The sequence below is a fragment of the Macaca thibetana genome, chromosome 5 (assembly GCF_024542745.1).
Source record: "Macaca thibetana thibetana isolate TM-01 chromosome 5, ASM2454274v1, whole genome shotgun sequence".
Classification (NCBI taxonomy): Eukaryota; Metazoa; Chordata; class Mammalia; order Primates; family Cercopithecidae; genus Macaca; species Macaca thibetana.
The window spans coordinates 138,067,296-138,094,573 of NC_065582.1; the positions used below are offsets into that span (position 1 = coordinate 138,067,296).

The following is a 27,278-nucleotide window of genomic DNA, read 5'->3' on the forward strand; positions in this document are numbered from 1 at the left end:
TGTGGTACAATATATTATTATATTTAAGCACATTAGAAATAAACAATGGTACAGTGATTTTTAAAGAAAATGAAAGGATTTGGGGTTGCCTCAATTCTGTCATTATATGGGATTTTGAGCTTGTGTTTAAAATATTTTAACTGCCAAGACATTGAAAAATCATTAGACCTGATCCCTCAAAACCAAAGGCATGGAAAGTATGGCAATTTCTGGAATTTACTGGAGAATGGAATTTTAAGATTCTCTGCTGAACTTATCCTTATGTTGAAGATTTTCTCTGTGTAGCAGTTGCTTCATGAAAAAAACTTTCAAAATTAAAATTTAAAGATAGTGTTCTTCCATCAAGAGTAGAGACAGATTCAATATTGAAAGATCAATTCTGAAGAAGTTATTAAGTTTTCAAAAACGAAAGCTATACTATTCACCACTATGACAGATCAATATATAAAAACATTTTTCCTTCTTAAAAAAAGATCAACGTAACTTCAAATTATTAACCAACTGTCTTTTTGGTATTATAATGGTGATTTTATTATTTATTTTTTACTGACAGTTATAAAATACAATTTCAATAGAAGAATATTTTCACTGTCTGCATTTTTTCCTGGCCATTAGTACTATAATTCATTTCATTTCATGGTAACTGAAAATGATTTTTCATATACAGGAGGATGTTAAAAATTAGCTTCTCTAGGTGCCAAATACTAAGCAAGCATAGCCTCTGTGAGTGAAGATTAATTATTACTAGGTAAAATATCCCATTGTCCCATATCCTCATTTTTGTTTAAATCTTTTATTTCTTACAAGTTTTGATTTAGAGTCATTTGGGAGGCCGAGGTGGGAGGACCACTTAAGATGAGGAGTTCGAGACCAGCCTAGCCAACATGGTGAAACCCCGTCTCTACTAAAAATACAAAAAATTAGCCGGGCGTGGTGGTGTGCACCTGTAATCCCACCTACTGAGAGGGAGGCTGAGGCAGGGGAATTGCTGGAACCCAGGAGGCGGAGGTTGCAGTGAGCTGAGATCATACCGCTGCGTTCCAGACTGAGAGACAGAGTCTCAAAACAAAACAAAACAAAACAAAACACAATAAAAAAAAACCTCATCCAGATCTCATCACCCTCACTCCCTTACTGCTGTGTCTTCAGATCTTAATTTCTTGCCTAGATTATGCAATAATAGCCTAAGTGGTTTCTAGTCTCACCTCACTGAATCTATTCTCCACATTGATATCAGAGTGAACTTTCTAAGAAACCACTTTGATTAAAAACCTACTATAGCTCCTCCCACTTAGAGGATGAAATTCAAATCCTATGATATTTTAATACTGCTACAGCCTGTCTTCTCTCTACAGCTATCATCCCTCATGGGATGCTGTACCCACTCCCTTACCCATCATACACCCTACACTTTAGTTATACAAAATCACTATTTTCAGGCTGCCATTCTCAAGACTTTTCATTACTGATTCCAATGTTGAGAAAACCTATACCTCCTTTCTTTGTTGGGCAACTCATATAAGCTCCTCCTGGGCTGGCTGAAATATCTTTTAATATCTTTCCTGAAAATCCCATCACACTGCTGAATTTAATGCCTCTCCTCTGTTCCCATAGAGGTTCCTGCCTAACACTCCCTGCTATTGGAGGGCATGGGCTGTTTTATTAACATTTATATTCCCAGCGCTGGAAATATAACGTATACCCAATAATATCGACTGAATAATTAAGGAACACATAAGTGACTGACCACTGGATAAAATCCAGAACTCTATACTAAGCATTCAAGGTCCACCATGGTCAGGGTCTAACCCACTGGTTCTCAAACTTGAACATGCCCCCAGAATCAGCTGAGATGCTTCTAAAATATAGAATCTGGGTCCCTATCCCAAGTGCAATCAAAATTTCCAGGGAGAAAGGCCTGAAAAACTACTTTTATAAAGTGTCCTTGTGATTAGATAACTGAGCCAACATCATTGCACTACTTAAATAGATGTTTTATAAATGTTTCATTCTTAGATTAGCACATTACACGTATTAATCATGACTTATTTGTTTCAATTTGTGTTTCAAAATTATGTATAATTCAAGTGTAATCTACTAGTGTTTTGGTAGTAAGTGAAATCTGGATGGGAATTCCTTCCTCATGGGTCTCATAACAGGATGGCTATGCATAAGCTGACAACTGCTCTGGACACTCGTCCGTCTTTCTTCAGTAAGAGGTCCAAAGTAGAATGTTGATCCTATATGTATTTTCTCTGGGGTATAACTCTGTATTCCATGCAAAAATATTCTTCTGTTTGGTTAAATGTAAGCAGATGGATAATATTACATTGAATTATTTTACTCTTCTACGATAATTCACAAAATACTTAGTTAATCTCAAATCATGGTCTGATAGTCATTCAAGAATGTTTTCCAAGATGTACTCATTTGTAATTAGGTAAGCATGATCTCATCCAAACAATGAGGAAGAGGAAAATAGGAGACTCAGGGAGGCCCTGGGAAAAGGGAGAAATCTGGCCTTGCTTTCACCACTTCCCTAGTTATATGGCCTTGTACAATTCATATAATTTATATGGATCTCTGCTCCCTTTCTATAAAAATAAATGATTTGTGAGGTTTAAATGAAATAATACACTTAAACATATACAAAAAAATAAAATTTGGTTATTATTTTTCAAATTAGTAGATTGTGTTGGGTTTTTCTCCCTTCCCTTATTTCTCAACCAATTATTCCTATGATTTTCTGGAAACTAAACTTTCTGCTAAACCTGTGCTCTAACAATTTTAGAAAGCAAGGCATTAGCCTTTTGAAAAACTGACTCTCACAAACATTCCTTCCTTTAATTGACAAAACTAAGAAACTGACATGTATCCATGAACTCTGCAATGCTCTGGTTTTCTTAAACTTTTTAAGTTGTATTTTCCAGATATAAAAGTCAAAAATTGGTAATAGTTATAAAAATGAAAATACATTAGAACTCTCATAAATCTCATATTTGAATGCCAGCATCCACAATAATGCAGCCACAGCAAATAAGCATATAAAAGTAGTGATCGGCATAGTAACAAGGCAAAAGAAGTGATCCCTTAGGTGGAAGTAACAGCAACCTTGCAAAGTTAGGTTCATGCAGACCAGCAAGTAAGAACCAAAGCTTTACCACTTAAGAGCTGAAAAAATAAATACTTAAAACAAAATGCAACATCTGTTACACTAACAACTGAAGTTTACACAAAAAATACAAAATACCAATTCATGTACAAAGTATATAAAGCTTATTATAATTGTACAAATTATATATCAAAATAAAGACTATTATGAAAACTATATATACTAATTAAAAGAATGCTTACATATATATTTCATGTATCAAATATATAGGAAATTTCAAGATAAATCAATAACACTTTTTTTGCTTCATGTTACACTACAACAAAGTCTTAAATATTTTAAAGTAAACTATACTAAGTTTTAAACTTGCTAATATTTTGAATTTACAACTTTCCAAATACATTTTTGAGAACAGTATAATTCTATATCAAAATAAATATGTGACATTTTAATTATAAGCTTTACTACAGCCAAAAATATAGAAATAAACTACATACAATTGAAAAAAAAAAAAAAAACAAAACATGGTACCTTACTTTCTCTTCTGCCTATATATTCAAGTATTGAAATACACCATTACAAAACTGCATACATATTTTCCACTTAAAAGTAAATCAATGATTGGAATCCCATTGTGTTTTCCCTATATATATTTCTTAATTATCAACTTCTGAGGAAAAAAGGAAAAGTAATTCACCTACAGAAAAAAACGATAGGTTATCAGCAGGTGGTTATAATTACACAATGGTAATTCCACCATTAGAGAAGGCAAGCAATCACTGTGAAGTTTAAGACACAGACAATGCATTACTTCTAAACACATTTTTATCTTAGCTTCCCAACCTTTTCTTTTTCCTTCTGTTTTTGTAAAAAATTATTTTTCATTTCCATAAAGCTTTGACATGCTAGAATAGTTCAAATACAGGGCACGTATGAGGGGATGAGGTAAAGAGGATATAAATATAGCTAGTTTTAGAAAGTATCCGGGCCGGGTGCGGTGGCTCACGATTGTAATCCCAGCACTTTGGGAGGCCGAGGCGGACGGATCACGAGGTCAGGAGATCGAGATCATCCTGGCTAACACGGTGAAACCCCGTCTCTACTAAAAATGCAAAAAATTAGCCGGGCGTGGCGGCGGGCACCTGTAGTCCCAGCTACTTGGGAGGCTGAGGCAGGAGAATGGCGTGAACCTGGGAGGCGGAGCTTGCAGTGAGCCGAGATCGCGCCATTGCACTACAGCCTGGGCGACTGAGTGACTCCGTCTCAAAAAAAAGAAAGAAAGTATCCGGTTGCTGTTTGGACATGTATCATGTAAAGTTTTGAGAAATTCACAATGTAACAATTCAAACTAAACATGAAGGCATCTTTGAAAGCCAAGTACAAACATTGTTTTGGATCATCTGTTCATATGCTGTAAAAGCATGGCTTATAATGTACTTAAGTTTTATTATTTAACCTTCTTAATTATTTACTATTTTTCTTTCCTGTTACATTAACATTGTGGGTGTTTTTTTGCATCAGCCAAATGTGTCAGGGGAAAAAAGAAGCCAGAAACAGGATATTCTCAAGTGTCAAATTAAGTTAATCTGTATCACTCACCATTTCGAAGATAAAGCTCAAATTCTATCCTTCCTTTCATTTCAAGTGTTTTGTGAATTCCTGTTTTCTATGCTATTTATTAGTACCACAGTGAGTATTATAATCACACTCTCAATTACAGAGTTCACAATATCATATAAGACTTGGAGTACTAAGCTTAAAATGTAATTTGCTACAAAAACAGGTTTAGCATATATCTAGCTGAATACATGTGGTTTACAAATCTCTGGGTAACAATTTTCTACAGTGCTTTAAATGTTAGAATTTTAAATCTCAGGAAAAATGGAAATTATATTTCTGGATAATTTTTATATCATGGTCTAAACTACAGATGTGACAAATCTCACTAGGTGAATCTAGACTCTCACCTAGTGAGAGCCAATGCTCAAGGTGAATCAACATGGGTTTAAATTCTAACTTGCCACTTATAAGCTGTATAATCAGAGGCAGTTTATTTGGCCATTCAAAACTTCAATTTCTAATCAGTAAAACATGGTAATAATCATACCTCCTTCACAGAATTGTTCTAATAATTAAATAAGATTATGCCTCTAAATACAGTATAATAAAAATTTCTGTTATATAAGTAATATCATATGCACCTGGTAAACAAGGAAAATTTGTCAATATATCACAGAAGTCATTTTGATTCAAATATAGTTTTTTTCCTAGCTTGTTTTGTTGTTTATTTTTTCAATAGACTAGAGTGCAGTAGCATGATCATGGCTCACAACAGCTTCAAACTCCCGGGCTCACGCAATCCTACCACCTCGGCCTCTTAAGTAGCTGGGACTATAGGCATGTGACCACCATGCCTAGCTAATTTAAAAAAACGATTTTTTAGAGACCAGCCTCCAGGTCAGGCTGGTCTCAAACTCCTGCTAGACTGTTGATTTTTCAGCCACCAAGTAACAACAGCTTAACATGAAGTATATGAAGTCAGCTAAACACAACAGGGCGAAGGAAAAGTGCAAAGAAATTAAATTAGCTGGGCATGGTGGCGCACGCCTGTGGTCCCAGCTACTCAGGAGGCTGAGGTAGGATCACTTGAGCCCAGGAAGGTGAGGCCGCAGTGGGCCATGACGGTGCCACTGCACTCCAGCCTGGTGACAGAGTGAGACTCTGTCTCAATAAAAAAAAAAAAGGAAAAAAAAAGATGAAAATGAAAAAAGGGTTAAATACCTTCACATTTTTAATTGTTTAATTAACAAGTTATAAGCGAACAGTCAACTCTTGTTTGTATCACTTCTTCATAGCCTTGAGAAAATGAAAGAACATAACACAGCTTTCACTTCAACCACTGATAGTAATATGCCACAAGGATCTAGGAGAATATGCATCTATTGTGTACCTATAAGGACCTGAGTGAATAAGCATCCCTTGTGTCCCTACAAGGACCCAAGTGAATATGCATCCTTTGTGTCTCACAGCTCATATACGGGACTGATGTGAGCTGTGAAACACATGGGATGAATACTGAGCATTTATAAAATCATAAAAATAACTGTAATCATTTATTTAAAACTGTTTTGACTACATGCTCAAATCTATGCTAGTTAAAAAGCAATTTATTGAAAGTGTTCCATTCCTTTAAAATCAACTTGTACATTAATGTACACAATGCCCATTTACTCCCACATCACTACTTCTTGGCTCAGTTTGGCTATTTTGTCCTGTATGTTCTTACTGTATGATTCTCTCTGATCTTTGTCTATGTTGCACATGTTTCCTTAATTCAACAGTCTCAACCTTTCCTTTCCATCACATTACCTTCAAATCTTTCTTTAAAAATGAAGTTCTATATCTCCTGGAGTATTTAATAAAGATTTAACATGAATTTAACTGTGTTAGTATAGTTACTGTTTTTATTAATGTTTTCTAAGAAAGTTGCTTGGGTTTTCAGTGGTCTATTCCAGGACTATTCCCTCCACTCCTCATCATCCCATCATTTGTATTGTGTAATACTGCAGAATGTGAGGTTTTCAAGGAATGTATATTTTGTGCTATAGTAGAAATGCCTGTATTCATTTAACGTACTACTTGCCACAAAATAAAAACTCAAGTATTTATTACAAATAATAGCTGAATAAAAATACTGTCACATTCATGGGTTAGTATCCATCCAATGACCAAAACTTATTAAAGATTATAATCTACATGTGTTGTTTCTACTATAGTTCTAAAATTCACCTACTGTAAGAGTTTAGTTTTAGTTCTAAGAATTTGTTTTCTGAAAGATAATTTAAATAGATAAGTCCTGATCAATTCTTAAAAAGTGATGGTTTCTGGCAATTTATCTCAAATTTTAATCTATGTTATAAGTAGGATTAGGATTATGAATTAATTTGGCATACATATTGATTCAATATTGTATTTCTTCATTAAAATAGCCTTAACAGACACAGAAAATTAAATCAAAACCAGAAATTTTACCTCAACAGATGCAGAAATAAAATGAGATCATCCAAGAGTTCTCCTGGTATACTTTTGTTTTGGTAAGAAAAGAACTTCAACAATCCAACTTTGATAATAGATTTAATATACTGCAGGTTTGAACAATGAATTGATAATATTTTGAGTATGACTCTAAAATTATGTAATACCCAAATAAACTTCTAGACATTTTTAAAATGGAGGTTATTAAAGAAAATTTACATACTAAGGGACATACATTTTTGGACGCTATACTGGTTATTATTTCTTTTTTTTTTTTTTTTTTTTTTTTTTTTGAGACGGAGTCTTGCTCTGTAGCCTGGGCTGGAGTGCAGTGGCCGGATCTCAGCTCACTGCAAGCTCCGCCTCCTGGGTTTAGGCCATTCTCCTGCCTCAGCCTCCGGAGTAGCTGGGACTACAGGCGCCCGCCACCTCGCCCAGCTAGTTTTTTGTATTTTTAGTAGAGACGGGGTTTCACGGTGTTAGCCAGGATGGTCTCGATCTCCTGACCTCGTGATCCGCCCGTCTCGGCCTCCCAAAGTGCTGGGATTACAGGCTTGAGCCACCGCACCCGGCCTACTGGTTATTATTTCTAATTCTAATATCTATAAGCAAAAGCTACACCTACTTTAATAGTTACACTTTGCTTATTTTAAAAATTCTGGAGAGACCAGAGTTTTGTATAGACAGATGTACTGGCAGAATCCAGTATCCTACATAGAAAATTTAAAACTAATATAACTTTGATTATCATCCAGCAATTAATAAACACTAAATTTTACTACAGCTATGGCTTAAAACAGTTTTTCAGCACAAAACAAGTATCTAAAATTTTCATTTCTCTTTAATTGATACACGAAAGCATAAGAAGGATACTTACTGGCTGAAGCCTGAGGTTGCATGCGAGGTATTCCTCCATTTGGCACTTGAAAATTTGAGTCACTTCTGCTGCTTTTCACTGAGTCAACTTGTGTATTAGATGTTCGAGACAGGTTTGGAAGACTGCGTCTTAGTTTTTCTGCAACAGAATTTTAATTTAAAAAAAATCATATTCTTTCAGATGGAGAAAATTAAAATATTAACTAGCATTCAAAAATCAAATTGTTTATCAAACATTCTGTTTATTTTATATGAGAAAACAGGAAGGACTTGTCTTATTAAAAAAACAAACAACTCAATCTAGGATCCATAAGTGGGTAGAATATAAGAACCCTTGAAGATAACCACAAATTATATATTTAAATCAAAATCTAAATACAGGTAAACTTCATAAAACAATGAAGCAAAAACAACCAAGTAGAATGATATTCACTTTCTCTTTTATTTTTGTAATGATTCACTATTAATAAAATAGTAAACCTGACTAAACTCTTGATTTACTTATCTGGAATACAAAAACTTGGCAAAAATTGTATTACTTTCATAGTGTAATATAAAGGAGACTTTTTTTTTTTTTTAATCTAGAAACTTTTTTTTTTTTTTGAAAACAGGGTCTCACTCTGTTGCCCAGACTGGAGTGTAATGGTGTGATCATCGCTCACTGTAGCTTTGAACTCCTGGGCTCAACCAATCCTCCAGCCTCAGCCTCCAAGTCACTAGGACTACAGATGTGCACCACCATGCCCAGCTACTTTTGAAAAGTTTTTCCTAGAGATGGGGTCTTGCTATGTTGCACAGGCTAGCAGAAACTGTCTAATTATCAGTAAAATATGCTGTTTTACCTTCATTTTTAACATTGCTTGTCTGTAAATCTGTGGGATGGCCTTGAAGTGAAAGGCGAGGTTGCTGTAAGCGGCTAATCATAGGCTGTGGGGACACTCTACTATATTCTATTCCCCGAGCAGGAGATCGTGAACGAGGTGAATTTCTGGGTGACTGCTTGGGTGACGGTCGAGGTGAATTGCGTGGTGATGGTGAAAACCTGTTAACAGCAGGGTATACTGCATGATGCATATTGTCATCTTCATCATCTAAACTTTGTGCATCAAGTTCCTGATCACTAAAAGTACCCCGTCTTGTAGAATTGCAAGATGAACCAGAACTGCGCCGAGACGTGGTGGCTGCATATTCTTGCCGGAGACCTGGCAACAATGAATGTTATTTAAATTATATTTTTAAACATTTCAATATTTTAAAAATTTAAAGTAAAAGGTTATCACTAAGAAATTCAAAGAGGGTGTAAAGTGTACAAGAAAATTTCCTTTCTGCTTTTAGACTTATATAGGCTTATATGCCCATATAAGGAGAAACAAATCACATCTGAAGGTTATTTTTAAATTGAATGAAATCCCCTAAACCACTGCCCAATTTCCAGATTTCTTCTTAAAGCTAAAATCTGTCTCACATGGTAGAATCATAAATTTAAAAATATTTCTACCCCTAAAGATAGTAATCCAAATTTGAGACTAATATTAAAGGAATATCAAGGGGAAACAATTACCATCCAACCAGTGGAAAAAGAATATGTATGTGAGTAAATAAAACTACTTGGATACTTAATTACTGAAATAATCTTACTCATGAAGATGATAAAGTACCAAAGAAACTTCTAGCCCACTTATAGGAATTCAGTACTTGGGCACAAACGAAATCTTGATTGCTTCACTACCCAAGAGACTTCCATTTTTATTGTTTTAAGCTTGTTTTCAAGCTTAAATTCTAAGTCTTCAAGTAAGAATTTTCAAAGAATTCTCCTATATAGCTGATACCTTCGAAAACACCCAAGCAACCTTGGGAGCCCTTCAAATAGTACAGATGCTTCTAGAACAACAGAAAAAAAGTTGATACGTAACATAGTCAATGAAGAAACAAACTCCAATGCAAACGTATAGAATTTAGGTAATATTCTGAGCACATCCTGCTATTAGCACTCCAGTCAAAAAGATCTGTTATAAAGTGGTATTCAAATCCTTAAGTCATGTATTCACACACAGAAAGTGCTATCAACATGGTTCATCAAACTAGTGGATGAGAATCACCCTAAAGTATCTTCAAAACTACAAATTCCTAGAGTCCACTCAGCCCTTCAGTCAGTTTGGGAACCAAAATAGTAACCAACAAGTTACTTAGTGTCTAGTTATAGACAACATGGCACTAAAGTCACCTAACAAAAGACAACAGACCAATGAAAACAGTACTGTTAGCAAAGAAAAACCCACTTTCCGATGTAGGCTCTCCTAACAAGGGGATCCTAAGGAAATTACAATCAATCACTATAGGATCTTGCATTTGTCATCTAAAATCGAAGGACCTTGACCAGGCAACTGCCCAAATCTGTAGTTCTACATTTCTAATCATTACAAAAAACAATGCTGTAAAAAGGAAAATCATCTCTAAGAAAAAAAAAAAAAAAGCTGTAGTTTTCAAGAACTATCACATATATTTTTATTACTATTTGTATTCACCAGGAAAATAAATATTCATGCATGTGGATGGTTTAGAAAAAATTATTAGAGACTAAAACTTCTATTGTTACCAAAACACAATACAAAACCAAAGCAAAGAGCTGGTTGAGCTTCTAACAAAATACTAGGATCTAAAAAGCCAGGGTTCAAATAAATGAGAGAACTTACTCTATTAGGCAGCATTCTTTATTTTTTCACATTCACAACAATAACCAGCCCCTAAACAGCTGACAATACCACAGTCTCAGTGAGGAGTTAATTAAAATTACAGAAGAAAAGAGTACTCTGCTATTAGGTTGTAGGGCTAAATAAAGCAAGCACTAAGTCCTTCTATCTTCCTAGGGGTAGCTGTATGGAAATGGGAAGTGAATCAGCAGAATAAGAAACACTTTAGTTTCTTAATAAATGCTACAGCTTGATAAAGCTTACCACATATTTAAAGAGAACCTATTATATATACAGACAACAGAACGTTTTTGAACTAAACCGTAGCAATGCTCCATTACCCTCAGCCAACTGTCAAGACTTGTCAAAATATGTATTTCAAGGATTCTTTTCACCGTAAAGGTTAAAGAAATTACTTCAGAGAGATTTCTTACTTCATAGTTATGCAGATGGCATCTTCTAATGAAATGCATTGGCAAGAATAACTACCTTCAGATGAGTACCAGGGCAAGCAGCCATGAACCCTTCAAAAAGTATTAAAAATTTTGTGCATATGTACATTTTGGTGATAAAAGGAGTTATAATTTTTATAGGATTCTCAAAGGTATCTGTGGCCTAAAAAGTTTTCATGGTTCACTCTGCAAAGCACCATCGCATGCTTCATTTAATTTAATGTCACAAGTCCAATGTTCTCCTAACGGTCTTTTTTATAGTTTACACCATGTATTCTCAAGTGAGGAGATATTTACTCCCAAGAGGGCAAAAATTGGTTCTTGGGGTGTGAAAAAATTCCTAGATGTCATAATCGTATATTGCCCTCATGGTACTTAGTGTATCTTGTGGTATTAAGATTTCATGGGGACTGTGGGTGAAAAGGAAAAACAGTTTTTAACAAGGCTCCTTAGGGGAGCAACTAAAAAGAAAAAAATTGAGAAACGCTGGTTTACACTAAAAACACAAAGGGTAACAGATAACAATTACAAGAGTAAGTGCCAGTGCAGAGTAACATGCAGGGTATGAAAACCAGTCATAGAAGCAGAGCAGCATAAATACTATTCTTTGTCCCTCACACAGCATAACTGCTCTATGAAAAAATGGACTCTGAAAACAAGTTGATGAATAAACATGTACATATGTCGACTAAGCCTCTGAAATGTCTACTGCAACATTTCTACTTTCACTACATTAGTATCCTCACAACACTTTAAGACATATTCAATATACAACAAAATTATGCAATAGTAAAAAACCTCAACTCTTAAAAATTAGAATACTTACTTTCTTCCTGCATCCGGGCTAGAATCTGTACATCGGTTACATCATTTAGCTTATAATTGGATCCAATTGAATCTTCATCTAATTCTGAAGCACTTAACTCACTATCTATAGAGGACTGAGGACTGAGTGGAGGATTTCTGTCTGAGCTTTTCAAGTTACCTTAAAAAAAAGAAAAAAAATTCAAACTTTGGTAAAGCAACGATTGAATAAATGCCTACTGTAACTAACTTGATATTATATCTTTTAATTCATTCTTGTTCTGCCTTTTCTGCTTAAAAAATTCCCTGAAATTAGAAATTGACTTCATTAAGAAAAATGAGGGCTACTGAGACTCCTTTATATTCTATGGCATAAACATATTTTCATCTAAGTATAACTTATCTATTCTCTTATGTAACAATTCAGCTTTCAACACAAAGTAATTGGTGTTCAATAACTATATGTTAAGGATTTCAACTTGCACAAGATAGCCAATGAAACTGCTCTATAAATAGATGAGTTTATGATGTAGTGTTTTCTTCACTCGAATTCACAGTCATTAACAAACACCATCATCTTTTCCCTCATTTTTCTAAATGAGAAAACTATAATTTGAATAAAATTAGATTCCTTAGAGATTTTAGGAACAAAGACCATGAGGCTTGTTTCTCCTACATTATGCCATGTTTTACAAAACTTCTTTACCAAATTAGTAATGGGGATCTAAGGATTTCTCTGAAGTTTAGTAGTGAAGCACGAAAGATGTGATGAAAAAAAAAAAGACTAGATTTTTAAAAAGTACTTATCATTCTAAACCAAGACAGAAAACAGACCAGAGAGATAAAGAATACACACATCTAAAAAAAGTCTAACTTGTTTCTAATGAAATATTTTCATCAGATCACCAACTTTTACTAAATAATAAAATCCCAACATTGCCACTAATATTTCTATTACAGATTTATCTGAAACACTTGTTTTCCATTATTCTTCACCATAACAGTCAGCTCCAACATGAAAAGCATGTAAGGAGAGCAAGAAGAGTACAAAATAATTAATCTTTATACTATCAATGAAAGAAGAGCAGAGTGCACATGATATTAAAAGTACTACAAGGTCAGGCTCAAATAATGCCTGAACGAAATTACCTATTTTAAACAAATATTGCAGCTTAAATTTTTTAACATGGTATCATCGTAGGTGAAGTAAGTAGCAAGTAACAACCTATATACTAAGCAAAGAGCAGGATCATTAGACTAGGGAGTGCAGAGGTCAAAATTTGAGGTGGTTAACCTTAATTTTTAAGGAAGTTATAATAATCAGCTATAACAACAGCTTCAGCGACAATAAGAGTAAATGAATGGGTGAATTCGTGAAGAGTAGGCTACACAGTAACAGTCTCACACAAAGAACCAGCGCAGAACATTCTTTCCCTGGTTTATAGAAATCTGGCCTTCCCACATCATTTACTGCCCCTCCCACTCTTTTGGTACATTCACCCCTAACCTCATACTATTATTTAGCTGCAGTATCAAAATTTATTAAAATTCCTATAAAGAGGTTTTAACTCTGGAGTTTTTACAACCCAGGTAGGCTGTTCAATAAGGATCTATTGATTAAAAGAATCATGTTTGTAACCCATTTAATTAAGCCAGACTTAAAAACTTTCAGGTACATGCTAAAAAAAATTTTATGTATTTTACACACTGGCTTATGTGTGCCTGATATAGTACCTGGTGCTAAGTTGCTCCTCAATGATATTTTCTTTAGCCAGTTAAAAGTTTCGTAAGTAAAATGAACTCGAACTACAGATGAATGTTATTTTCTGATACAGTGCAGTAAGCTAAAAAACAGTCCTTAATAGCTCCATAGCATTTTCTCCTTACCTGAATTTCCAGGAAGTATAAGCTGTTTGACTATAGGAGGTCGCACGGGTGTTGAGGATGGAGAATTGAAGCCACTGCTGTATGGGCTACTGGCATTTGGACTGTAAGGACTTGTATAACTCATAGAGTTGAAAGGATTATTATATAAATTCTGCCTCTTGAGAGCTGCATTAATGAGAAGGGGAAAATCAAATTTAATAACTGAGAAAAAGTTAACATTTCATTTTTAAAGTTTTCCTATTAGAAAATTAAATCATTATCTATCTCAATTTAAATGAAAAATATTCTTATGGTAGTGGGAGAAAAATATAATAATCCCAACAAATTGTTTCTATTATCTTAAATTGTGTATGCAAATAAAACCGGAGCCACACCAAACAACAAAAATAATGCAGGAAAAGTAACTCCTAAACAGATTATTGGCCGCTTAATTCACTTCTACCATGTTGGAAAGTTTATTCTTTGATACTTGCTGTATCAATCCTGAGTGACCTTTAAAAATAAATGGAATATAAAAGCATACTTATGTTTTCTCATTTTTCTGTAACAAACGTATTACTTTTCATTTTAAAAAATATTCTTTGGGCCAGGCATGGTGGCTCACGCCTGTAATCCCAGCACTTTGGGAGGCTGAGGTGGGTGGATTACTCGAGGTCAGGAGTTTGAAACCAGCCTGGCCAAAATGGTGAAACCCTGTCTCTACTAAAAAAAAATAAATACAAAAATTAGCCAGGCATGGTGTTGTGTGCTACTTGGGAGGCTGAGGCAGGAAAATCACGTGAACTCGGGAGGCAGAGGTTGCAGTGAGCAGGCAGAGGTTACAGTGAGCAGAGATCGTGCCACGGCACTACAGCCTGGGCTACAGAGTGAGACTCATCTTGAAAAAATATATATATATATTTTGGAGAGATGTGATCTTACCATGTTGCCCAGACTGGTCTCAAACTCCTGGCCTCAAGTGATCCTCCCATCTTGGCCTCTCGAAGTGCTGGGATTACAGGGGTGAGACACTGCACTCAACCTATGACTTTTTTAAAAAGCTAAGAAATAAGTTGTTTAAATAGCCTTTGCAAAGTTTGGATTTTTTTTTTTAAAGCAATGCCGACTATTATGAAGCCAGTTTAAGGTCAAGACATGGGAAATCCTTTAAAAAAAAAAAGCCAACCTGACTACTTCTGTCAAAAAAAGAAAAAAAAAACTGTGCTATGCATATACAATTAAATAAATAGAACAGTAGGACTAAGGTATCAAATGCACATACTTAAAAAATTAACACTAAAAATACTATTTCTTCCTTCAATCTTTTTTTTTTTTTTTTTTTTTTTTTGAGACAAAGTTTTGCTGTCACCCAGGCTGGAGCGCAGTGGCGTGATTTCAGCTCACTATAACTTCTGCCTCTTAGGCTTAAGCGATTCTTGTGCCTCAGCCTCCCAAAGAGCTGGGATTACAGGCATGTGCCACCACGCCTGGATAATTTTTTGTATTTTTAGTAGAGACAAGGTTTTGCCATCCAGGCTGGTCTCGAAATTCTGAGCTCAGGTGATCCGCCTGCCTTGGCCTCCCAAAGTGCTAGGATTACAGGCGTGAGTCACCGTGCCCAGCCCCTTCCTTCATATTTTAATATCCACAGCTTATTCAATATTTATGAGTACTGGCAAGAGCACTTTGTAGAATATATACAAGAAATATGATATGGTGCTCTCTCTTAAGAGGCTTGCAGCCAAGTAGCATAGGCAGAGACAACAAAAATTGCAAGGCAAAATGAAATGAGTACTATCATAAAGGTCCAAAGGGCAATGGAAAGGAAGAGTTAGGATAATTCATTACAACTGAGAGAAATTGGGTAAGGCTTTTTGGAAGGAGACGCACTGAAGCAGTCTTGAGACCATGAGCAGTAACTTGATTTGATGCTGAAAGTATGGAAAGTATGTGTTTTACCCAGACCCTCAGAAGTCTGAAACCTATGTAGTAGGTTTCTAAACCTATTTAGTAGGCTACTAAACCTATTTAGTAGCAGTGATTTTATCAAGCGTGATATGATCCGATCAGTGTAAGGAGAAAAAATGACGGAAATCTTGATGTTAAATAAGTTAGACTGAATTAGGTGGTACACGGTGAGTAGAAAAAAGGAAAAAAAAGAACAAAAGGATAGATACTAAAAACTGGAAAGGATTGCTAAAGAAAAGAAATCAGCGAAATGAAATGTCTGGTTTGCCTACTGGTAGAATAGTGGTTTTGGGGAGGAGGAACATATGTTTTCTGTTAAGACAGTGCAGTAATTTGGACCATGTAGTTTTGTACATATTCACCATGAGACAAGATGCAAGACAAAACAATATTTTATACATATTTAGTATGAAGTATGTGGCATGATCTTGGAACTATCAACCTGTACAGAAATACAGTTGCTAAATTCTATCTTTTTCCTCCTCCTCCATCTCCTCTGGAGTTTATTCTCTTTTACTTAGTTATTAATCACTAGCATTCAAAGTTCTGAGCCTTTTATCTTCTCATTCTATGCCATATTCTTTCTCCTAAGGAATCTCAATCATACAACATCAATTATTATCTATATACTAAACACTCCTCATTATTTATATTTCTAATCTTAAGTTTTCCTCTGAGTTTCAGACCTATACACATCACCCATTTAATGTCTCTCCCCTTGGGTATGGCAAATGTATCTAAGTCAACATATCAGATCAATTCATAGTCTTTGCATTAACATCTAATTCTCTTCCAAAGGTCTCTCTTCCAGAATGATCCCAATATTCACCTTGTCGCAGAAGCTGGCAACTTAGAAATCACTACTGATATTCTTGTCCACCATTTCCTCATATTTGGTTCATTCTCTTTTTATGACTATATCCTTTCACCTTTACTACTACACTTACTATTCAGCACACACGGTCTATCATTATCAACCCTCCTCAAAAGCACCCTATATTCACTCTTGCCCCTCTCCAACCTACTTTCCATACTAGAATAACCTTTCCAAAATAAAATTGATGACATCCTTCCTGTCCACATACACTACACCCTTGTAGAAAACCCTTCAATATTTTTCTAGTGCTCTTAAAGTCCACAATTGGCTGGATGCCCAGTGCAGTGGCTCATACCTGTAATCCTAGCACTTTGGGAGGCCAAGGCAGGTGGATCACTTGAGCTCAGGAGTTCGCAACCAGCCTGGCCAACATCATGAAACCTCGTCACTACTAAAAATATAAAAAAAAAAAAAAAAAAAAAAAAAAAAAATTAGCTGGGTGTGGTGGTAGGCACCTGTAATCCCAGCTACTCAGGAGGCTGAGGCAGGAGAATCGCTTGAACCCAGGAGGCGGAGGTTGCGGTGAGCCAAGATTGCACCACTGCACTCCAGCCTGGGCAACAGAACAAGACTCTGTCTCCAAAAAAAGAAAAAGAATAATGTCCACAATCTTTAACATGGCTTATAAGGCTTTACAGAGTCTGACTCCTATGTATCTTTCTGGCCTTATCTCACATCTCTCCCTTCCTTACTCTTCTCCAGCGACTTCCTCATGTATGTCATGCTTCATCCCATATGGAACCTTTGCACATGCCTTTCTTTTTATGTGGAATGCTCTACTCCATCTCTTTTTTTTGAGACAGAATTTTACTCTCGTTGCCCAGGCTGGAGTGCAATGGCGCAATCTTGGCTCACCACAACCTCCACCTCCTGGGTTCAAGCGATTCTCCTGCCTCAGCCTCCCGAGTAGCTGGAATTACAGGCATGCACCACCACACCTGGTTAATTTTGTATTTTTAGTAGAGACAGGGTTTCTCCATGTTGGTCAGGCTGGTCTCGAACTCCCAACCTCAGGTGATCTGCCCACCCTGGCTTCCCAAAGTGCTGGGATTACATGTGTAAGCCACCGCGCCCGGCCCCATCTCTTTCTTAGCACACTTAAATTGTTCTGAATCTTAAGGTTTCAGGTCAAACATCATTTCCTAAGGGAAAATTCCTATTTCTCAAAGCACTATACCTTTATTCCTTTATTTTATATATATATCACTAAAAAGATTATTTGTAGTATGTTTCCCCTACTAGATGATAAAACTCTAGTAAGTGCCAGTACAATGTTAATTTTTCTTTATAAAGCACCCCACCTCCACCCTTTCCCCAAAGCCTGATACTTAACAGGTTTGCATTAAAAATTATTTGAATATATGACGAATGAATGTGATTCAATAGAGGTGATACTAGACACGATATAAACAGATGCAAACACCAAAACAGGGATATACATGAGGCAAAAGAGAGACCCGGGGCAACCTAAACTTAAAAGACAGGCAGAGAGGAAGCAAAGGGAATGGGAAGTTATTGGTTAACCTGGGTAAAGAATTTCAGTATGGGATGATGAAAAAGTTTAGTATAGGATGATTAAAAGTTCTGTTCATCTGGATATGATAGTGACAGTTGCACAGTAACGTGAATGTACTTAATGCCACAGAACTGTACATTTTAAAGGGTGAAAATGGATAATTTTGTATTATATAATTTTACGACAATTTTTAAAAGATGGGCAGAAAAGGAAGAACCTTCAATGAAGACTGAAAAGAAAAGAGCAGGGAGGGTAAATGAGGGTTAAAAAGACAATACACTATCAAAAGAAACAAGTGAAGAAAATTTTAGGAACGACTGATAGTGCACTGCAGAGAACCTGAGTGTGAAGGAGTAGAAACTGTTCTGCTGCAATAAAGTACTTAAGTTCCTAGGAAGTTCTGCCTTACCAAAACAGTGCATTTAAAAAAAAAAAAAAAAAAAAATCTCCTTGGGAAATGGGGGACTTAAACTACGAAGTTCAAACTTGTAAAAGCCAAATTCTTTTCCTTAAAAAATTTTAAACATATATATTTCAAATAGACATTGTATTTATAACTATAGCTATTGTTCTATGAATAGAGCTATAAAATTTAAACCATGTTAAACAGATGCAGTACTTAATTACATCTAGTTATGGTTCAAGAGTAACTGCCTCTCTTACACACTCCTAATATCCTCCTTACAATAAAGCAAAAAGCCACTCACTCAAAATTGCCATTTCTGAGGTGCAGCAGCTTTGCTTTTATCCCTCAAGTCCAAATTGCTAGTCACCAATTGCTAATAATTCGTACTCCTTAGGACGTTTTAAACCAGGGGTTGGTAAAATAGCCTTCAGGCCAAATCCAGTCCACCACCTGTTTCTGTAAGTAGTTTTACTGGAACACAGCCATGCTCACTCATTTATGTATAGTCTATGGCTGCTTGCATGCTACAAGAGCAAAGCTGAGTAACTGCAACAGAGATCTTACAGGCAACAAAGACTAAAATTGTTTATTATCCGGCTTTTTGCAGAAAAAGTTTGCCAGAGCTTTATTTATTTGTTTACTGTCTGACTCCTCTTATAAGAATATAAGCTCCAAGAAGTAAGTCATTTTTGGTCTATTATATTCACTGCCATAATTTCAGTGTTGAGAACAATGCCTATTATAGCAGATTCTCAATACATACTGTTGAATGATGAAAATTCCTAATTAAATTGTAAATTATATTATTTCTAAGTTGGGGTATTGAAAACAGTTTCTAGGATATATAAAAAAAAATTTTTTTTTTTTTGGCAACAGGGTCTTGCTCTGTCACCCAAGCTGTAGTGCAGTGGTGCAAACACGGCTCACTGCAAGAACTTCCTGGACTCAAGGGATCCTCCTGCCCCAGTCTCCCAAGTAGCTGGGACCACAGGCGCACACCATGCCTGGCTATTTTTTTTTCTTTATTTTTTGTAGAGGTGGGGTCTCACTATGTTGCCTAGGCTGGTTCTGAACTCCTGGGCTCAAGTGATCCTCCCAAAGTGCTGGCATTACGGGTGTGAGCCACCGCACCTAGCCCTCTAGAAATACTCTTTTTTCTTTCAGTCATGCTCCTTCTGTAGGAATATTCTCAATACATAGTCAGAAAATTTCCATACTTAATGTTCTGTGGCATTAAGTAGTACATTAATGCCAGAATTTGGTCAGAAAATGTTAAGTTATTTAAAATGGTCTACTAGCTTGTCTACATTATTTCAAATAATCTCTTATGAATATAACTTAAATCAAGCTCCAGGGTACAATTCAAACAAGCAAGCTGACAGTCATACTAAACATTTAAAAAAAATCACATAAAGGCTATTGTTTTTTCAAAAGTGCTTCTTTGGCCAGGCATGGTGGCTCACACCTGTAATCCCAGCAGACTGGGAGGCCGAGGCGGGTAGATCACCTGAGGTCGGGAGTTGGAGACCAGCCTGGCTAACACGGCAAAATCTCATCTCTACAAAAAATACAAAAATTAGCCAGGAGTGGTGGTGGGCACCTTAGTCCCAGCTACTCAGGAGGCTGAGGCTGTGATGAACCAAGATCGCACTACTGCACTCCAGCCTGGGCAACAGAGCGAAACTCCATATCAAAAAAAAAACAAACAAAAACAAAAACAAAAACAAAACGGCTTATTTTCATAGAGGAAAAGTAATACTTTAGTGTCAAAACTGACCCAGATTCAGAACCTCTGTAATAACATCCCATAAGTTATTTGCATGTAATAACCACTACCCCTTATAGCCAAATAAACTTCATTTTATGTATGCCACTTTAACTGTCCCCTCTGCTTCTTGTGACCATTTTCAGCTTAAAGTCTAACCACAAGGCACATATTGTTTTCTATAATAAAGCCAAAATAAGTAATTTTAAGTACATGGCTGCCAAGTAAATATAAAGCAGAAAAACAAAAACAAAACTAATCATGCATCCATCTTTTACTATCTGAGTATTTCATAAAACAGTAAGAGTCATAAAACAGACTCAGAGAAATACAAGAAGAAATAAACAATATTTTTCCTACATTTCTGCCCACACTGGCATGCTACATTAAATGTCATAAATAGCCCCAGACACATTTTGTCAGCTTTGTGAATGCTATTAAACAAAAGAGCATAAAAGCAGTTTAAACCTAAAATGCCAACTAGTTTTACATAACAAGGGAAATGAATACATTTACTTAGCACTTACTGTTAGCCAGAAAACACGCTAGGCTCTTTCACATAACACTTAACCCTTAAAATTACCTTTCAAGGCTCATCATTCTTATGAGACAACCGAGCTCACAGAATCAAATAATGCAGTGACAGAGCAATTAAGGGCTAGAGTGAGAACAAGGTCTCTGTAGTTCTCCGCTTGTATCTTTCTACCACACCAGTTTCCCCAAAGAGTGGAATGTGAGATGATTTTATACAACACCAGATATTTTATATTTTAATAGTTACGTAACTTGTATTTTAAAAAAAAAGCTTATCATACGAAATTCATTATTTCATGGATATTATTCTTTAGGATGAGGCTAAATAAAAACAAGATTTTTTAAAAAGCTATTAAGTAAATGATAGGCCAGGGTTATATGAACATGGGAAAAACTCTCATGACCGTATGAACAATGAAATTTGAAAAATGCTCCAAGCAAAGAATTGCTTCCTAAAAACACACTGCTCAACATGTATGGTTTTTGACTAAAGAAAGCAAAGAGATGAATTTACAAATAAAATTATAGACATACCTGACATAGTTTGATCAAGTTTGTGGATAAGAGATTTTTTAGCACACTCAACATCAGGACTTGGGTAATCCAAAACTTGCCTGCACCAAACTAATGGACTAACCGATTTCTGCATTGGTGTAAGTTTTTTCTTTGGTGATGAATACAGCCTAGAAGAAGACAACAAAAAACAGAAAATTCCTTATTAAGCACAAGGTTATATAAAACAGGGATCCTTTTGGATCAATTTAAATAGGGGAGAAGGGAGTAAAAATCATGGAGTATATTTTAAATCACCCACATTTACTTACTGCACAGGAAATTATAGTAAAACAATCAATATAAATCCAAATTTCAAATACTAAGTGAACCCAAATGAGGTATTCCTAAAGTAGGTGCTTTATTAAGACTATGAGAAAACACCTGTCTTTCCAGCAGTTTATTCTATTTTCAACAGTACTTGACTAACTCCTTAATATATCCATATTATTAAATCTAGCTAGGAAGCAGGAGGAGCTAAATTCCTTGCTCTGCACCTATTTCCCTTCCCACCACATACACAAACATCTACCATTAGTGATTCATTCCTTTTAGTTAAGCAGTATCCAATGTGTAGTCCTCTTTTCAAATGACAATGTGTTGGACAAAAGCAATACTTTAAACCCTAAATAACTAAATGTGAATCAATTACTAAATTGCTTCAGTTTCAGAAAAGAACCAAGAGACAGTATTTTATAAGCTAATGGCGAAGGTATACAGAAGGGAAAAGTTGAGCAGAAAATACGGAGGCGTGTACATAAATTTTCTACATCATGTTTCTCAGATTAATCCAGATTATGTCAGTTATAATTAATTTATTTCAAGTGTGACCCCTTATGAAAAATGCAAATAGTTATTGATTTCTAACCAGGGTGATTTTCAAATTAAGACACGTTAAGTGGAATTTATGAAGCAAAATTAGGCTTTGATACTGTATATCTAGTGAAAGATTTCAATAAGGATAATTTCACATTTACATTAATCAAGTTAGTGTAATAATATGAAGTGTTGTTTCACTGTAAATATTTAAATAAATGCATATCTACAGAACTACAATAGACAAACTACTTTTAGTGGCAACAGTACCTTTTCCATCACTTGTCTCTTTTCTCCATCTGTAACTTAGGTCTGTCACTCACATGCATTATTTAGTTTTGATCAAGATCATCAAGACTAACTAATGGGGGTAGATGACCATCTCTTTAGTCTACAATCCAAATTCATTTGACAAAAATAGTGAAATAAAATCTCAATTTATGGAATAACTATCAATTCAAAATGAAATCAATGGGGTTCATTCTATTTCCAATTTAAATACTGCAAAGATTCCTTAACAAAAATCTCTACCTCAGCAACTCCACTTTACAAATTGTTGTAAATATTACATACTGATATCCTATGTCAGCGAATGTTTAGCAAGGTAAACCTCTATAGATGAATAATAAACAATAATAAAACAATTTTATGACATTATCACTACTCTTTCAATATATATATTTTTCCTACACTGACTGGTTTTACATAATTTACCCACATGGCTCACATGTACTAAGTACATAGTCCCCCTACTGCTGGCTATAAAATTCCTTTTTAAAAAGTGCAAAGCAGGGCTGGGTGCAGTGGCTCATGCCTGTAATCCCAGCACTTTGGGAGGTCAAGGCGGGTGGATCACCTGAGGTCAGGAGTTCAAGACCAGCCTGGCCAACATCTCTACTAAAAATACAAACCCCGACCCCTTGCCTGCGTGTGACGTCAGAATCGCCATGGCCAGCTATCCGAACCGGCAGGGCTGCCCAGGAGCTGCAGGACAAGCACCAGGAGTCCCTCCGGGTAGCTACTACCCTGGACCCCCCAATAGTGGAGGGCAGTATGGCAGTGGGCTACCCCCTGGTGGTTATGAGGGTCCTGCCCCTGGAGGGCCTTATGGACCACCAGCTGGTGGAGGGCCTTATGGATACCCCACTCCTGGGATGTTCCCCTCTGGAACTCCAGGAGGACCATATGGTGGTGCAGCTCCAGGGGGCCCCTATGGTCAGCCACCTCCAAGTTCCTATGGTGCCCAGCAGCCTGGGCCTTATGGACAGGGTGGCGCCCCTCCCAATGTGGATCCTGAGGCCTACTCCTGGTTCCAGTCGGTGGACTCAGATCACAGTGGCTATATCTCCATGAAGGAGCTAAAGCAAGCCCTGGTCAACTGCAATTGGTCCTCATTCAATGATGAGACCTGCCTCATGATGATAAACATGTTTGACAAGACCAAGTCAGGCCATATCGATGTCTACGGCTTCTCAGCCCTGTGGAAATTCATCCAACAGTGGAAGAACCTCTTCCAGCAGTATGACCAGGACCACTCGGGCTCCGTTAGACACAGAGCTGCAGCAAGCTCTGTCCCAAATGGGCTACAACCTGAGCCCCCAGTTCACCCAGCTTCTGGTCTCCCGCTACTGCCCACGCTCTGCCAGTCCTGCCATGCAGCTGGACCGCTTCATCCAGGTATGCACTCAGCTGCAGGTGCTGACAGAGGCCTTCTCGGAGAAGGACACAGCTGTACAAGGCAACATTCGGCTCAGCTTCGAGGACTTCGTCACCATGACAGCTTCTCGGATGCTATGACCCAACCCATCTGTGGAGTGGAGTGCACCAGGGACCTTTCCTGGCTTCTTAGAGTGAGAGAAGTATGTGGACATCTCTTCTTTTCCTGTCCCTTTAGAAGAACATTCTCCCTTGCTTGATGCAACACTGTTCCAAAAGAGGGTTGAGAGTCCTGCATCATAGCCACCAAATAGTGAGGACCGGGGCTGAGGCCACACAGGTAGGGGCCTGATGGAGGAGAGGATGGAAGTTGAATGTCCTGATGGCCATGAGCAGTTGAGTGGCACAGCCTGGCCCCAGGAGCAGGTTCTTGTAATGGAGTTAGTGTCCAGTCAGCTGAGCTCCACCCTGATGCCAGTGGTGAGTGTCCATTGGCCCATTACCGTTACTACCTGTGTTCCCTCACCAGGCCATCCTGTCACACGAGCCCATTTTCTCCAAAGTGGAATCTGACCAAGCATGAGAGAGATCTGCCCATGGGACCAGTGGCTTGGATTCCGCCACACCCATAAATCCTTGTATGTTAACTTCTAACTGCCTGGGGCTGGCCCTGCTCAGACAAATCTGCTCCCTGGGCCTCTCTGGCCAGGCTCTGCCTCCACGGCTGGGAGCCCTCACTTGCCTGCCATGCTCTGCTCAGCTTCAGTCTCCAGGGGACAGTGGGCACCTCTCCCTGCCAATACTTTTTTTAATTTGCATTTTTTTTTTTCATTTGGGGCCAAAAGTCCAGTGAAATTGTAAGCTTCAATAAAAGGATGAAACTCTGGGGAAAAAAAAAAAAAATACAAACCCCATCGCTACTAAAAATACAAAAAATTAGCCGGGTGTGGTGGTGGGCGCCCATAATCCCAGATACTCAGGAGGCTGAGGCACAAGAATCACTTGAACCCAGGAGGTGGAGGTTGCAGTGAGCCGAGGTCATAATCACACCACTGCAGTCCGACCTGGGCAACAGAGCAACACTGTCAAAAAAAAAAAAAAAGCCTCAAAAACATTATGTTCAGTGAATGCATACTGACACTTAAGAATCTATTTACATGAAATGTCTAGAAAAGCATATGGAACAGAAAAAGAGATTTGTGGTTGCCTAGGGCTGGAGGTAGGAATGGGAATGAGGTTTCTTTTTAGGGTGATACAGATGTTCTAAAATTATATGGTAGTGATAATTATGGTAATGGTTTGTCATTGTAAATATACTAAATTCACTAACATATAATGACTTTTTATGATATGCTGATTATAAGCTATTAATAAATGTTATGGTATATAAATTATATCTTGATAAAGCTGTTTTTAAAAAGTTGCAACGTGCTTTGGCATCTTTAAAAATACAGAAACTACTACAAACTAAATTAATACAACAATAATTCAAAATCAACTAAAACATCACAACTGCCCCCCCACCCCGCAAATCCCCCATTTCTTTCCTGTTATTAATAGCATTATAATTCTTTCAGTTATAAAGACTAAAACCTTGTGAGTAATTTAGGATTGCTCCATCTTTTTTATTTTCTACCCTTATCAAAATAAACTATTTTTTCTCCCATTCCTGTACTTGCTCCCTTAATTGGGAATACAGAATGCTCCTTCCTTCCATTAGCAGATTAAAGCAACTTGTCCATACTTATTCATAGTGATGAAAAGGGAGAAAATGATACAGTAAGCCCTGAGAGTACACTAACTTTCTATATCACTCTATCCTCTTATCTGAAGTCTAAAAACAAAGGGCGTTGGCCCATATGATATTGGCACAAAATTCCTTGGTCAGGTAACCTTTGGTTGAGGTTTCAAAGTACATACTTCTAAACTTGCCAGAGGACACATGAGATGAGCTGTATCACATAACTGAATTCACCTTTAGCAGGACTGAGTTGTTTAAGTCTCTCAATTTAAAAGGAAATCCTAAGTAAACTCTCATTACAAATAAATCTATTGGTAATAACAATATATATCATATTCTTTGTTCATTTCTTACAAACACATGGACTTGTTCGAAATAACTATTTTGCCCACTAAAAACATTTTTTTTTCATTTTGACACTTAAGAATTTCTTAAATCATAGAATATGATGTAATCAAGAGGGACATAATTCTGATGAACACAGAAAGTTTATTTACAGTTAATGCAACCTAAAACAGGTTGAGATTCAACAAGTTTTTACTTGCTTAAAAAAACAAACATTACTTCATTATCCTATTACTACTAAAATTAAATCATGGAGGCTCAATGGGGAGCTGAGCCTCCAACCTGGCAAACAAGGCACTGGGACATCCTATTCACATGCAGATAGTCAGACTGGATTAAAAAATAAGACACAATGATACGTTGTCTACAAAAGAAACATCTTAGATTCAAATTCATAAATAGGTTGAAAGCAAAAGAATGGGAAAAAATAAGACCATGAAAAAGTAACTATAAGAACTAGAGTGGCTATTATTAGACAATAGACTTTAAGATACAAAAAATTACTAGAAACAAAAAGGGACGTTTCAATACATCAGAAAGATATAACATTATAAATTTAAACATACCTAACGACAGTAATAGAACTGAAAAGAAAAACAATTCAGAAATTTTGTTTTGTGGTTTCAATAGCTGACTCTTAATAACTGAAAAAAGAACTACATGGAGAATCAGAAAAAATACAGAAGACTTCAGCAACATTATCAACCAACTTTACTTAACCATTTATGGATTATGGGATGCTCCATCCAACAACAGAAAACACATTCTTTTTAATTGCACATGGAACATTCTCTGGGATAGACCATGGGCTAGGACATAAAGCAAGTCTTACTGAATTTTTAAAAACTGAAATTATTTAAAGTATGGTTTCTGACCACAATGGAATTAAATTAGAAATCAGCAACAGAAAGTAATTTAGCAAATTCCAAATATTTGGAAATTAAAAACATACTTATAAATAAAGTCAAATAATGTATCCCACAGGGGAAATCAGAAAGTACTGTGAACTGAATAAAAACAAAAACACAACATACCAATATTTATGTGATGACGCTCAAAAAGTGCTTAGAGAAAAATCTGTAATTTCAAACACTTAGGAAAGAAAAGAGGTCTAAAATCAATAATCTAAGCTTGAAAAATTAGAACAAGAGCAAATTAAATCCAAAGTAGGCTGGACACAGTGGCTCACGCCTGTAATCCTGGTACTTTGGGAGCCGGAGGCTGGTGGATCACCTGAGGTGAGGAGTTCAAGATCAGCCTGGCCAAC

The 27,278-nt window shown here is 36.5% G+C and overlaps 1 protein-coding gene and 1 pseudogene across 3 annotated transcripts in view; one reads left to right on the top strand and one right to left on the bottom strand.

Moving 5' to 3' along the window:
• The window catches only part of SLAIN2 (SLAIN motif family member 2), a 78,271-nt gene that overhangs the window by 28,627 nt on the left and 22,366 nt on the right, over window positions 1–27,278 (bottom strand). For both annotated transcript variants that reach the window (XM_050790142.1, XM_050790141.1), the window contains exons 2-6: window positions 21,436–21,584; window positions 13,857–14,021; window positions 11,992–12,150; window positions 8,866–9,225; window positions 8,025–8,162 (exon numbers count right to left, since the gene is read on the bottom strand). In XM_050790142.1, coding sequence (XP_050646099.1) covers window positions 8,025–8,162; window positions 8,866–9,225; window positions 11,992–12,150; window positions 13,857–14,021; window positions 21,436–21,584 — 971 coding nt within the window. The remainder of the gene's footprint in view (window positions 1–8,024; window positions 8,163–8,865; window positions 9,226–11,991; window positions 12,151–13,856; window positions 14,022–21,435; window positions 21,585–27,278) is intronic.
• LOC126954566 (peflin-like) lies at window positions 23,190–24,812 on the top strand (annotated as a pseudogene). The gene has a single exon (XR_007725640.1). The product of XR_007725640.1 is annotated as a peflin-like (transcript).